The 13,646-nt window shown below is 51.6% G+C and overlaps 6 protein-coding genes across 6 annotated transcripts; 5 read left to right on the forward strand and 1 right to left on the reverse strand.

The window, feature by feature from the left end:
• Nucleotides 1-86: 86 nt before the first annotated feature.
• TGAM01_v203957 (hypothetical protein) lies at nucleotides 87-779 on the forward strand (the record flags this gene model as incomplete). Its single annotated transcript, XM_018800504.1, has 1 exon — nucleotides 87-779. The coding sequence occupies one exon, from the start codon at nucleotides 87-89 to the stop codon at nucleotides 777-779; it is 693 nt and encodes a 230-aa protein (XP_018665969.1).
• A 993-nt stretch (nucleotides 780-1,772) lies between these two features.
• Nucleotides 1,773-4,589, forward strand: TGAM01_v203958 (hypothetical protein; the record flags this gene model as incomplete). The annotated part of the gene is made up of 3 exons (XM_018800505.2): nucleotides 1,773-1,851; nucleotides 1,916-4,356; nucleotides 4,416-4,589. The coding sequence occupies 3 exons, from the start codon at nucleotides 1,773-1,775 to the stop codon at nucleotides 4,587-4,589; spliced, it is 2,694 nt and encodes an 897-aa protein (XP_018665970.2).
• Nucleotides 4,590-4,985: 396 nt separating this feature from the next.
• On the forward strand, nucleotides 4,986-5,919 carry TGAM01_v203959 (ThiJ/PfpI family protein; the record flags this gene model as incomplete). Its single annotated transcript, XM_018800506.1, has 4 exons — nucleotides 4,986-5,034; nucleotides 5,087-5,208; nucleotides 5,272-5,744; nucleotides 5,817-5,919. The coding sequence occupies 4 exons, from the start codon at nucleotides 4,986-4,988 to the stop codon at nucleotides 5,917-5,919; spliced, it is 747 nt and encodes a 248-aa protein (XP_018665971.1).
• Nucleotides 5,920-7,186: 1,267 nt separating this feature from the next.
• On the forward strand, nucleotides 7,187-9,718 carry TGAM01_v203960 (hypothetical protein; the record flags this gene model as incomplete). Its single annotated transcript, XM_018800507.2, has 5 exons — nucleotides 7,187-7,928; nucleotides 7,985-8,214; nucleotides 8,284-8,546; nucleotides 8,602-8,712; nucleotides 8,767-9,718. The coding sequence occupies 5 exons, from the start codon at nucleotides 7,187-7,189 to the stop codon at nucleotides 9,716-9,718; spliced, it is 2,298 nt and encodes a 765-aa protein (XP_018665972.2).
• A 523-nt stretch (nucleotides 9,719-10,241) lies between these two features.
• TGAM01_v203962 (short chain dehydrogenase) lies at nucleotides 10,242-11,003 on the forward strand (the record flags this gene model as incomplete). The annotated part of the gene is made up of 1 exon (XM_018800508.1): nucleotides 10,242-11,003. One exon carries the CDS (start codon nucleotides 10,242-10,244, stop codon nucleotides 11,001-11,003), a length of 762 nt encoding a protein of 253 aa, XP_018665973.1.
• Nucleotides 11,004-11,258: 255 nt separating this feature from the next.
• Nucleotides 11,259-13,474, reverse strand: TGAM01_v203961 (hypothetical protein; the record flags this gene model as incomplete). The annotated part of the gene is made up of 3 exons (XM_018800509.2): nucleotides 11,259-11,916; nucleotides 11,975-12,386; nucleotides 12,457-13,474. 3 exons carry the CDS (start codon nucleotides 13,472-13,474, stop codon nucleotides 11,259-11,261), a joined length of 2,088 nt encoding a protein of 695 aa, XP_018665974.2.
• Nucleotides 13,475-13,646: the final 172 nt, after the last annotated feature.

The following is a 13,646-nucleotide window of genomic DNA, read 5'->3' on the forward strand; positions in this document are numbered from 1 at the left end:
CGTTGAGAGAAACTCACATTCTTAATAATTAATCAAGTTACTTTATACGTTACATACCTACGTACTTGGCGCTTCAGCTGAACACAATGCCGCATCAGCAGTCGTCTCCGGACAGCCCCAACTTGCCGCCATCCGGCGGTGATCGTCAGGGACCACCACGACGCTCTTCCAGCCATAGACTCGTCATGCTGCCCCGAACAACAGAAGACAGCAACAATTCAAACTCACAAAACGGGGACAAGAAGAAGAACCCAGACATCAAGATCCCCAAGATCCAGCCCGTGGAGCAGGGCGAGCCGCTCGCCGAGCTGGCCCAGGGCTTAGTGGGCAGGTTTGTCGACGAGTTCGGCAACATCCTGGACTGGGATGGCACGGTGCTAGGGTCAGTGGAGGGCGATCTGCCTTCCATGGTGGGACGGCCGGTGTCCGAGTCGGGGGAGATTCTGGACAATGCCGGCGAGGTGGTGGGATATGTCTCCGAGAATCATACGAGGCCGAAGCTGAAGGATCTGGAGGGGGGGTTGAGGATAGATGGTGATGGCAACATTTACAACAAGCAGGGCAAGGTTGTGGGCAAGATGAATCCGTCCACAGAGGAGGGAGAGGGATCTGGGCAGCAGCCGGCACACAACGAGAGCGAGGGCACAAAATCTCAAGATAATGCTGGTAAAGCGAAAGAAGATACGCCGGGCCCATCAGATGTGTATTTGGATGTCAAATCAACACACGATGGCATTCAACTGATTATCAGGATACCCACGGTTTTTAGAAAGGGTTAACTCGAACCATTGCAAGAGTGCGTCTTTTACTGGTAATACAAGGATCGGAAGATAGGGGGCAGTTTAGGCGTTGGCTCAATAACTGGTCTGGGAATCTGGCGATAGCATCATTTCGCAATATAGAATAGCTATAATACCACGTGCTTTTCATAAATTCCTCGCATCTTTGATAAGCTCAAGATATCAGCGTCATAGCCAAGGCGTCAACTACGAAGCCTTTAATCTATCTACTACAGCACTAATTCAAGGGGTGCAGAAATCCACCGCCACACTTCCTCTATCCATACTCCCCTATCAGAAACCTGTTTAAACAACAATAGACAACATATTCAACGCCACATGATAAATGAATACGACACCTCCTCAGTTAGCCTGTGGCGAGTGTGGCTTGCCTTGTGCAGAAGAAGATCTCGGGCTCGGGTCTCGCATGGGACATCCCTGTTTCGCGACACGCACTACCATAAGCTTCAGAGAGCTCTTGGGCCTATGCTGAAGCTCGAGAGACAGTTTTGTGGCTTGTCTGATATCATTGTGATATGATGTTCCCCTTGAATATATGGGATCTTATGTTCTAGTGGTTGAGCCGTTCATCTATTCATTGGGGCTTATCCATGTTGGCAAGACGTAATTGAGCTCCGAGCCTGCGTCATGCCGCATCTGAGATGGTTGGGTATTGGATGCGTTTTGCTCATCGAGATGCGTGCAAGTAATTAATTCATGGTGAGTGACGCTGTTGGATAGGCAGGATGATTTGCATGTGCCAAGTTGACAGAAGTTGCGTATGCAGATGTGAAAAGTTGGATGATGAAAAGGCGCAACCTTAATTCCCGTCAGCATTTGTGTATATATAGTAGGAAAGAGTAATGACAACTCAATTGCAATTCAAAACACTTTGAAAACGTAAAACAAATTCAATTACAGCTACCAAAACTACTCACTCAATTTTGTGAACCCAAACTTTTTTTATATTTTTAATGAGTTACTGAGTCCAAAATGCCGTTCCCAAAGCCCGTAAAAGTCCAAGGGGGATGGCAAGCCAAAGACAGTCCTACCACAGAGCAGAGAGATCCAGGTAGAGTACTCTTCTTTGACAATAACTGAGTAATTGCACATCTAACAGCTACTACCCCTCACAGTTGAAATGCTGCGGTCTATTCCTCGATCTGCTGCTGGTGTTGTGACCGACACGGGAGACATCCTTGATAGAGCTGGCAAGCCTATCGGACACATTACCGAGTCTGGAGAATCCTCTGATCTTGTGGGCAACGCTGTCATGGCTTCTGGAGACATTCTTGACTCCTCTGGAAAGGTCCTTGCCAAGGCCGACATCAACACCGAGGAACTGGGCGACGAAGAAGACGAAGGTGAGGAGGGAGATGAGGAGAATGAAGAAGGCGACGAGGGCGAGTACACCACTGGGTCTGGCCAAAAGAGTCCCCAAAAGTCCGGCGGCTGGAACCTCATGGGAAAGACCAAGTCGGCCTACAACACCGCCAGCAACCTCCAAAAGCCCGTCTCGCAGGGCCTCGACCTGGTCAGTAGCAGGATGCAGAAACCAAGCGAAGACGAACAAAGCTCAGCTGACTATTCGATTCAGGCCGGCGACGAGGACAAGCAGCTCCAGGAACGCGGCAAGGAAGCTGGTGAAGAGGGGCAGGAGGAGCTGAAGGAGCAGGAGCCCATTGCCATGGAAGACAAGTCGGAAGAAGCTGGAAAGGACCTCGACAAGACCGAGGCACCTGAGGCTGATACCAAGGACGTGGAAGAAAAGACGGACGAGGCCAAGGAGGGCGAGCCAGAGACCAAGGATCTGGAGGAAGCCAAAGACAGTGAGATGCCCCAGCCAGACACCCAGGACTTGGAAGAGAAGAAATCTGACGTTGCCGAAGAGGGAGAGAAGCTAGAAGAGGGAGAGAAGCCAGAAGAGGGAGAGAAGCCAGAAGAGGGAGAGAAGCCAGAAGAGGGAGAGAAGCCAGAAGAGGGAGAGAAGGTAGAAGGCGAGGAGGAGCCAATTGATTTCTCTGACCTCAAGGGATGCAAGGTCAACAAGGCCGGCAAACTGGTCAACAAGAACGGAGATGTCCTCGGAGTCGTTCTTGAAGGCGACATCAAGCACCTCGTCGGCCTGAAGTCCGACGAGGAGGGAAACATCTGGAACGACTCTGGCAAGAAGGTCGGCAAATGCCGTCCTTTGAACCACTCGGAGCGCGGCGATGAAAAGGAATTCGCCCCCTTTGAGAACTTCCCTGACGCTGTCGTTGAGGCTGATGGCCGTGTCATGTTTGAGGGTAAGCAGGTTGGTGTCGTCGTGGACGGTGACCCAAAGCATCTCAAGGGCGCCAAGGTCGATGAAGATGGTGACATTCTTGATCGACGCGGCAATGTTGTTGGCAAGGCCGAGGCTTGGGACGAGCCCGAGGCTGAGCCCGAGGCTGAGGTCGATCTGTCTTCCTTGGCTGGCAAGAGAGTCAACAAGGCTGGCAACATCGTCGACGGCTCGGGCGCCATCTACGGCCGAGTCGTTGAGGGCAACGTCAAGTCTCTCGTGGGCCGTATGTGTGACAAGAACGGCAACATCCTGAGCGAGTCTGGAGACATCATCGGCAAGGCCGAGCTTGTTGGCGAGGGCGAACGTGAGGGCATGAAAGAGGGTCCCTTTGCCGAGCTCTCTGGCTGCACTGTCGCAAAGGACGGCACCGTTGTCACGCCTTCGGGTGATGTTGTCGGAAGACTCACCGAGGGAGACCCCAAGAAGCTGTTTGGCCGCCAAGTCGACGAGGATGGAGACGTTGTCGACAGCAACGGAAACGTCCTGGGCAAGGCCGAGCGCTGGGAAGAGCCCGAGCCCGAAGAGCGGAAGAAGGCTCCCTACGCCGGCCGCAAGGTCAACCGCGAGGGTAACGTCCTGGACGAGGAAGGAAACCTCATCGCCAAGCTTGTTAGTGGTGATATTTCTGCCTGCGCTGGCAAGGAAGTCGACGAAGATGGCGATGTGGTCAACTACAAGGGAGACACTGTCGGCCACGTCGCTCTGCTTGAGGACATTCCCAAGGAGACCGAGGAGGACATCAAGAAGCGCGAGGAGGCTGAGAACGATCGCAAGCTGGCCGGCAAGCTGGCTGGATGCATCGAGCAGTCTCTCGATAAGCTGCGGCCCATCTGCAAGATGATCACCGACAAGGTCAACACCGCTGAGAGGACACCCAAGGAGGAGCTTGACGAGGAGGCGCTGGTGCGGGAGGTCAAGCCGCTGATTGAAGAGGGCGGCAAGATCCTCACTGAGACCAACGGCACTATTCGTGGCCTTGATCCCGATGGACGTATCCAGCGGAACGCAAAGCACAAGGCCGGCACGAAGGAGGCTACGGCGGAGGAGCATCATCTGGCCGAGGTGCTCTCCGAGCTCACAGGTACTGTTACCGAAACCATCGACAACGCAAAGAGCAAGATTGAGGGCATGCCCCACGCCAAGAAGGAACTCAACCCTCTCTGGGGTCTCTTGGCGGAGCCCTTGTTCCAGATCATTGCTGCCGTTGGGCTGTTGCTCAATGGTGTGCTCGGCCTCGTTGGCAAACTTGTAAGTGTCTATTAATACTACAGCCCTGGAGAGTCTAATGCTAACATTGTCATTTACAGCTGAGCGGCCTCGGTCTCGGCGGAATCGTCGACAACCTCCTCGGAACGCTGGGCCTCAACAGGGTCCTCGATGGCCTTGGCCTGGGCAGCATCACGGGCCAAATAACTGGCAAGAAGCAGGGCGAGAAGAAGAAGGGAGGTGGCCTTTTGGGCGGCTTGGGCCTGGGTGGCTAAACGCTGTTCTTTTTCTCTCTACATTCTGAGAAACGCAGCTGTTTTAATGATTAATGGAATTTAATGATGGTCAGAATGTGTTGGAAATTATGGACAAAAGGGAGGCTCGGATATTCACGAGTTTGTATGGACGATGTATTAATGCTTGGTGTTTTGAATTAGTTTTGTACGATTAGGTAGTATCGCTGTAACGTAATTGATGCTTTTACTGAAACCTTTTGTTTGTGATACGATTGAGGCCATAGACTAAGCACTACTAAACCCAGTATGTTTGTCTGCCTAGGTTGCACATGCTATTCTGTGCACTGTCCCGCTCACCCTCGTCATCACTGTCACAATTTCTTTTTGTGTTTTCATCATCATCGGTTTTTTTTTAAGCTCAATTGATCATTTATCATGGCAAAAGTTATCTTCTTAATGGCCGATTATGGTCATGACCCGACAGGTGAGTAAACAAACATTCAAAGCAGGACATTAGTTTGATTGGCTTGCACTAGAAACATGCGTGCCTTATACGGCCTTTAAGAATGCCGGCTTCGACGTCAAATTCGCAACCGAAGCGGGCAAATCGCCTCAATGCGACTCCAAGATGCTGGAAGGCCTCACGCAGCGCTTTTTGGTGCGTTTTTTGCCATCTCGCGCATCTTGCATGCTCTAACATGGATGAATGGGCGAATCATAGGGCGCAACGTCCTTCAACGTGAAAAGATACCACGCCATGGCCGACTCGCAAGAATGGAGGAATCCCCTCTCATGGTCCGACGAGCAATTTTCCCTGGACGCGTTCAACCTCGCCTTCTTCCCCGGCGGCCACGATAAAGCGGTCCGGCAAGTGATTGACTCGGAGAGAGTCCACAAGCTGGTGTCCGATTTCTTCCCCGGCACCAAGAAGCCCAGCAACAAGGCCGTCGGCGCAGTCTGTCACGGCGTCATGGTGCTCTCAGAGTCCAAGCATCCCGATGGGAACAGCGTCATTCGCGACTGCGCAAGCACGACTCTGCCGGCGCGGTTTGAGCAGCTCGCCTTTTGGGGCACTCGCCTCTTCCTAGGGGATTACTACAAGACGTATGGAGCGGGAACCGACGACGTCGAAGTCTTGGTGCGAAAAGAGCTGGCAGATCCTGAGCTGCTCAAGATTAGCATCAAGCCCTCACCGTGAGTTTTTCCGGAAAAGAAGAGTCCAGTTTTTGTGTGTCACGAGTTACTGAATATCGACGTCTTTGCTAGCTTTGTTGTCGAGGACGAAAACTTCAATTACATCACGGCGAGGTACCCCGGCGACGCAGAACTTTTGTCGCAGAAGCTAGTTAAGCTAGTGCAGGGCTTTTGATGGACTTGCGGAGAGCCGAGTCTGAGATCCGGGGAGTCGCGGAGAAAATGGACGAGCTGGTTTGCCAAGTGAGATTTTGGCGACGATGGGGATGGAGAGTATCCACCTGGGTCGCATCAGATTTGTAACCCTTGGTTTTTGTTTTGATCTTGCGTGACAGCTTGGAGTTGATTATTCTAGAATGAATTACCTGTTTATGCTTCTGTATATGTTATGGTATGGATTAATTAGTCGCTGTTACAGGGTACATGTACAACCAAACACAACTAACTGGTTACATTATATTCCACCAACCAGCTTTACGATACTTGCATGTATAATTCTAAGCTGGCACACAATCAACCCCGTTCCTTAGCCTCGATTATAATGGTGTTGCACTCGGATAGCCGTAGCGAATGCCATTTGCGAGCTGCAACTCATGTTTACGCGGGATGCTAACAGAAACAAAAGACAACTAAAAACTCAATGCTACCATGCCATGGACCTGTTTTTGTCTTCGTGGGGTTCTCAATACCACTACAATTACCCAATTGATCATCTCTGTTCACAATTGGCAGGGCGGAGTCCCTTTTTACGGGTAATAATCCGGGCTCCAAGCCAATCCAGAGCTGCGAGCTGCGTCGAGCAACGGCATCCGGGTAGCAACCCTTGCCATGACGGCGAAAAGTATCTGCGTGCGTGGGGAAGCATCAGGGAATTCGCAGCTTTCCCCTGCAACGTCCATTGCTAGCCTGAGCTTCCCCCGCACGCCAGCAGGAAAAAGGGCCGAGACTTGTTGTTGATGTGCCTGGCCTGGCCGGCAAAAGGCAGAAGATGCAGAGATGGGATGTGATTTCGCCCCTTGGACCTGAGCTGGCGGGCAGGGATCTGGCGTCGAGGCGAATATGCCGAATCGGTCAGTGGACTGTGACATGTTGTTGCGTCTACAGCCCCAATGCTACTTTCTCCGCGAACGGCGACCCGCAGACATGGATGGGATTGGATTCTGCAGACATGGATAGGACTTTGGGGGACGAGTCTAACACGACTTTGGCCGTCTGGGGTATCCGTCTATCCGTGTGCCGATTCTGGCAGGGAAGCCTGGGATGGCATGGAGCGAGTAAAGATGAATAATACAATATCCAGTAACGGCAGCAATGACTATATAAGGACGTGAGAGGCCCCGATCGGCCGTGAAAGGGAGACCTGGTTACTCCAGCGATTGACCTGAGGCAAAGGGACGAAGAAGCAGGTTTGAGGCTGATCTCACCTGTGATATCTCTGTAAGATGAGAGCCGTCTCATTGTTTCTCGGCCTGGCTGCCGTTGTAGCTGGCACCTCTCTACCATCTGAAGGCATCGAGGCCAGACACTCGTCCGGCTACTGGTACGAGAACATCGAGCACAATGGAATCAGCCCTTTTATTGAAAATGGCAAGAACTGGACCGTCTTTCGCAACGTCAAGACGCACTTTGGTGCCAAGGGCGACGGCGTGACGGACGACTGGGCTGCTATCCAAGCTGCTTTTGACTATGCCAACGCCACGGATACTCGCAATGCCAGCGTATGGGGCACCACGGGCGCTCCAGCTGTTGTTTATATTCCTGCCGGCACATACCGTCTGAGCAAGCCCCTCCAGTCGTACATTGACACCGTCGTCATCGGAGATCCCACCAACCGACCGGTACTCCAAGCCTCGTCAGACTTTTCCGATCCCTTCCTCTACCTTGGCTGGGACCCCAGACTAGACCCAACAATCAACTTCTACATTGCCTTGAAGAATGTCGTTTTGGACTCTACCAAAGTGGCTCCTACCCACAACATCACGCTGCTCAACTGGGCCGTGAGCCAAGCCGTGCAGCTGACCAACGTCTTGTTCAACATGCCCAACGGCGGCGTCGCTCACACGGGACTGTCGATGCCTCAGGGAGGCTCTCCTCTGATAATCAACGATGTTGTGTTCCAGGGCGGATCTGTTGGCATTCGCATGAATGAGCAACAGTACCATTTCAAGGGGATCACGTTCAAGAGTACGTTTTATATACTCAAACCGGTGCATAGCCCTGCTAACATGACCATCTGATAGACCAAGACATTGGTCTGAAGCTCGACAAGCTGTTTGAAGGTACCGGCCAGGGCCTGCACTTTGAGTCCTGCAAAGTGGGCATCGAGACTACAAACAACAACACCGGATTCTTTGCTCTTATTGACTCGACTGCCAAAAATGTTGGCATTCTGTGGAACGCTGCCGCCTCGCCCACAGCTCAAGGCTCGATTGTGCTTGAGAATGTCCAAGTTGACAGCAAGACCGGCTCTGTAAGTCATCATGTGCCCTGAGAGGATATCATCTCATTTCTGTACGAAGAGACTAACATTGCCTGCTAGACCGTTACCGCTGGAGGAAAGAATGTCCTCAAGGGCTCTGTTAAACCCGGCCAGTCATGGATCTGGGGCAACGTCTACGGATCTTCAGGCCAGCGCGCGCAGGGCAAATTCTTCCCGGCATCTCGCTCTGCGGCGCTTGTTGACATCACGGGAGCCTACCACGTTGCCACTCCGCCAACTTTCCAGGAGTACAGCGTGAACCAGGTCATCAATGTGAAGAGTGTTCGCGGCTTGCCCGTTGCAGGTGATGGTGTTACTGATGAGTGAGTTTTACTACAAAGCCATTATCAAGACATGTGAAGCTAATCCATTTATTAGCACCAAGAACCTCCAGAGAATCATCAATAGCGCTGCGGGTAGGAGTGTCCTGTACTTCCCTCATGGAACCTACCTTGTTAGCGACACCCTTGTGATCCCCCCCGGAAGCCGGTAAGTGATATCAAACTTCATTATCTCCATATTAATTTGCTGATGGAGTTACAGCATCCACGGAGAGGTCTGGTCTGAGATCAGCGCCACTGGATCCAAGTTCAAAAACGCCAACAACCCCGTGCCGATGGTCCAGGTCGGATATCCCGGCCAGGTCGGCGTTGCGCAATTCGTCGACATGCTCTTCACCGTTGCCGACATCCTCCCCGGCTGCAAGCTCGTCGAGGTCAACATGGCCGGCCTCAAGGCTGGAGATGTTGGTTTCTTCAACTCCCACTTCCGTCTTGGAGGTGCTCGAGGTTCCAAGGTTCAGACCAACTGCGACGATCCCGCGACTTGCAAGGCTGCGCGAGTTTGCGCTCATCTCACGGCTCTGTCTTCCTCATACTGGGAGAACAGCTGGTGCTGGAGCGCTGACCACGATCTAGACGATGACAACGGTGCTAACCCTTCCACTGCCGGTGGTTTCTTGGTGGAATCCATCCGATCAACCTGGATGCTGGGTATCGGCAGCGAGCACAACTCCCTGTACCAGATCAACATCCACAAGGCACAAAACGTCTTCCTGGGCTTCCAGCAGAGCGAGACGCCATACTGGCAGGGCAACAACTCTGGCTTATTGACGCCTCTTCCCTGGACCGGCTCTCTGTTGGACAGCGACCCAGACTTTAGCTGGTGCGCAGCCGACGATGCCCAGTGCCGCATGGCCATTTTCCAGTACATCCACGACTCTAGCAACGTCAATGTCTACGGCGGCGGCTACTGGGTCTTTTTCAACGGCATCAACCGCGATGGCTGCTCTGCAGAGTGCCAGCAGAACGCTGTCATTTACACCGATAACAAGAAGCTGTTCAGTTACGGTGTGAGCACTCATAATGTTAGAACAATGGTGCTCGAGTCCACGGGAGGGAAGGACGTGGCTGAAGTAACGGATACTGCAAACTCGGGAGGTTGGCAGAGTCATGGTGGTGTCATGGCTGCGTACTTGGGACAGAGCGGCTATTAAGATGCCGATTTGTAGATATGGTTATGCAACGATGAATGAAACATGGGGAAATTCGAATCACTTTTAATGCTGCCTCTTTAATACTCCTGCACATATACTGTACGTTCTCAGGACATCTCCTGTGTTGAGCTTCCAGAGTGACTGGGGCATACTACATACAGCAGATGTAGGTTGTTTGTGAGCTATGTTGGTTTCAGTTCGTATAGAGAGGCCGCCGTATGTCTTTGAGTGGGTTTTTCCCAACACAAACGAGAAAATCATTTGGCGATTCAATCTTCGACAAATAGCATATTGTCAAGTCCTATGAGCGAGCAAGCTTGGGGTTAGAGATCATTGTGGGGACTATGGAGTTTTAACCGCTGGAATGGGGAAAATGTTGCTCGCTTGGCTGCCATATTTGAACCCGTCACATTCTCTTTCCCTCATATTGAACTGTTCAACATAAAAAAATTGTAAAAGACGAATACTTCTTATTCTTAAATTCATTTGGCAAACAAGAGTCAACAAACAAGAGTTACTCGCAATGGCTGACAACTCCGCAAACAAACAAATTGTGCTCATCACGGGCGGCAACCAGGGCATCGGCTTCGAAATCGTTAAGAAGCTTGTCGCAGAGCAGCCAACCTACCATGTGCTCCTCGGCTGTCGCGCTCTATCAAAGGGAGAAGAAGCCATATCAAGACTCGAGAAGCTCGCCGGCTCAGTTTCCCCCATCGAAGTAGACGTCTCTTCAAACGACTCAATCGCAGCCTGTGTGGCGCAAATCGACCGCCAACATGGGAAACTCGACGTGCTAATCAACAATGCTGGCATTGGAAGACATGCAGTGGAGGACCTACCGAGCCTCAGGGCCAAGATGGCGGCGCTATTTGATGTCAATGTGTTTGGTGTCATGGAGATGACAGACGCAGCTATCCCGCTTTTGAAGAAGGCCGCTGACCAGGGCTCGGTGCCGCGAATTGTCTTCATCACTTCAGAGATGGGTTCGCTGGGGAACACGCTCAATCCCTCGTGGAAGTATCATAAGAGCAATACATCCATCCCGTACAAATCTAGCAAAGCCGCTGCCAACATGATTGGGGCGTGCTATTCGACATTGTTTCAGGATGAGGGCTGGAAGATCAACTGCTGCTGTCCTGGGTTTCGTAAAACCGCATTTAACCACCACATGGCTAATGCTATGGACGTGGAGGAGGGCGCTGTGAGGGCTGTCGAGTTGGCGACTCTCGATAAAGATGGCCCGACGGGGACGTTTAGCAACATTGATGGAACCGAGCCGTGGTGAAGGAGTGTTGAGCGTAATGAAACTGGAGGAAACAATTATGCAGCCCTTTTAAGCAAAGTATTCACGGACGAATTGATAAAGCGACTTATAGCGAGCAATTTGTCGACGAAAGATATTACAAGGAAATATCTTTATTAAAGTCTCACATTATTTTATTTTAATCTATAAATTGCGTCTAATCGTGTCGGACATGTCCATATGTATACATTGCACTAAGTTCAAACAAAAGTGTAAAAGGCAGCATCGAAGTCGCTCTTACATCGCAGTCGGCGGAAGCCTTAGCCAGTCAAACGTGTCCAGCAGTCCAAAATTAAAATCGTTCATGTCTTCCGGCAAGTTTGTATCCCATGCCATTTCAAATTCTTGCTGAGGCGCGGGATTTGGCGTGGGATTCAATGCCTGCTCGATTACTCGCTCGACGACCGTCCTGATACTGCTGCACAGATGAGCACCCGGCGTTGACGGCCCAATCCACTCAAGAAAGCCAACCAGCAAAGTCAATTGCTTTATGATCATGGATTTTGTAATCTTGGCCGTTGTCGGTGACTCTGCCGTACCTGAGCAAGTCCTCAAAAGTTCCATGCACAGAATCCCCCCTGCAGGTCCCGCATATACCATGACGAGCCACTCGTAGTCTCCTTGCAGACCGTCCAGGCGGTTCTGCTGCGTCCAAAACGTAACGGTAAGCGAAATCATTTCTAGGCTTATCTCGAGTGTTTGTGCGCTGTAAAGGCCATCTCCCTTGTACGACAGCTTCTCAATGAAGAACAGGCTGCTTAGATGTTCCAATCGTACTATTAATCTGCTGTAGAGGGTGATGCCGTTAATTTCAGGATCACTAAAGTCTTCGTTTCTGAGCCGCAGTCCTATTGGGAATCGTGCTATCGTATCCATTTCTCGTTTGCGTAGTTCGCTTTTCATATCTAAGTTAGTGCAAGTTAAGTGAAGAGGGCTCAAGAGTTCACACGTACTCAATATCATAGTTACTCGCGAGATTGGGTGCTTGGAGCACCATCTCCAAGATTTCGCTCCGTATCTTTGAGTTCATGGTTTGAGCTCGTGTAAACGTCATAGGGCAAAAATTTCCATCAAGATTCCATCCATCCTTGTCCAGTCGATAGTCGGTGATCTTGGGATCGAATAATAAAGCATTATCAATCTCCAGAGGTGGTGGTGTGGAACAAAGCCTGCTGCTAAGCAGCGGCGGCCGGCCAGTTAAAGTCGACAACATCATATCGGTATTGAAGACGGCAGCAAAGACCTTTCGCTTCGCCTGAACGGCTACCGATTCTTCTGGCAGTGAGCCGGACGACTGAGGTGTGTGGAGACCCAGAAAGGTGGCCATGGCGACGGCTTCTGCATGCAGACGCCAGAATTCCGCACCTGAGTTGGACAATTAGGAGAATCCATCATAACTGAGCATTACTGTAGCGTTGAATGCGATGAAGCTTACCTGTGTCACCGGTGATGAGCGAGGCTGTGAGGCTGCTCATGTGTGTGAGAAACACCATCATTGTGTTGTTACTGGTACCCAATCGGCAAAGGTCGAGGCACTTGTTTGTGCCACTTTTGTACATCTGCATCAGCTTTCTACGGTTGTGATCTCCAAGTGATTTGCACTGTTCGACGTTGCCGTTTTCTAATAGCGAAGTGGCTCCAAAAGTCCAATATCCGAATAAGATACCAATACTTTCCCATCGAAAATTAACCCCAGAGAAGGCCTCATACCATTCTTCAGGGTCTGTGAAATCTTCTCGAAGTGGTTTGGAGCTATTTTGAAAGAGCAACAACGCCATCTGTGACAATGCCTCGTTGCTCCTCTCTCCTTCTAAGAAATGTCCCAGTGTCTTCCATAGTGAGTCGTGGAGTTTGTCGACGGCGAGGCGGCACCATGAGTCTGCAGGGTTCACATTCCTTGCGTATAAGAACTTGGCTCCCCCCTGTTCTGGTATTAGCCGTAGCACTGCAAAGGCAGCCTCAAAAGCAGCTGCATCTGGGACTGCCGTGTTAGTCGATGCTGTGCCGCTGTTATTGCTGCCGGCTAAGCCGTCACGGGTTGGCTCAAGGCCTGCTACACAATCGAGATGCTTTTGAGTCTCGCGGTAGAATTCCGGGAAGCTCGTGGCCCCCAAGTAGCCACTAATTCTATCTGAAGGAGAGGCAAGATCTTTAAGAGTTGTCGGGCTTAATGTTGGTGGGCTGGGCTCTGCCGGCTGTCCATGCTGCCGGCTATCCGCCGATTGGCGTCTTGTAGCACCGACTGAAGACAGAGCCGGCGTTACGAGCTGGCCCTTGATGAGGTAACGACAGCTTTGGGGGGCACTCTTTCGGATGCACCTCGAGCAAATAGGAAGTCTGTGGTCACAGGCGACTTTGCGCCGGCGGCACGGCTCGCAGGCCTGGGGGCGGCCGTTGCGCCTCCGGGGAATTTCAGAGGGAATAGCCAGGCTTTCACCCGTGCGACTTATCATGATAGCGATAAATGGATCCGATAGAAACCGCCTTTCCTTGCTGAAGCGTCTTACCGGCGGAAATGAATATGTGAAGACGGAGAGCCGAAGGCCTGTGATGGGAGAGAGTGGTCTTCGAGAAGGGCGGCTCTCGGCTTTCGGTGATCGGCTTGGGGTGCTCGGCATTCGGCCC

Source organism: Trichoderma gamsii (assembly GCF_001481775.2).
Source record: "Trichoderma gamsii strain T6085 chromosome Unknown Scaffold_11.2, whole genome shotgun sequence".
Lineage (NCBI taxonomy): Eukaryota > Fungi > Ascomycota > Sordariomycetes > Hypocreales > Hypocreaceae > Trichoderma > Trichoderma gamsii.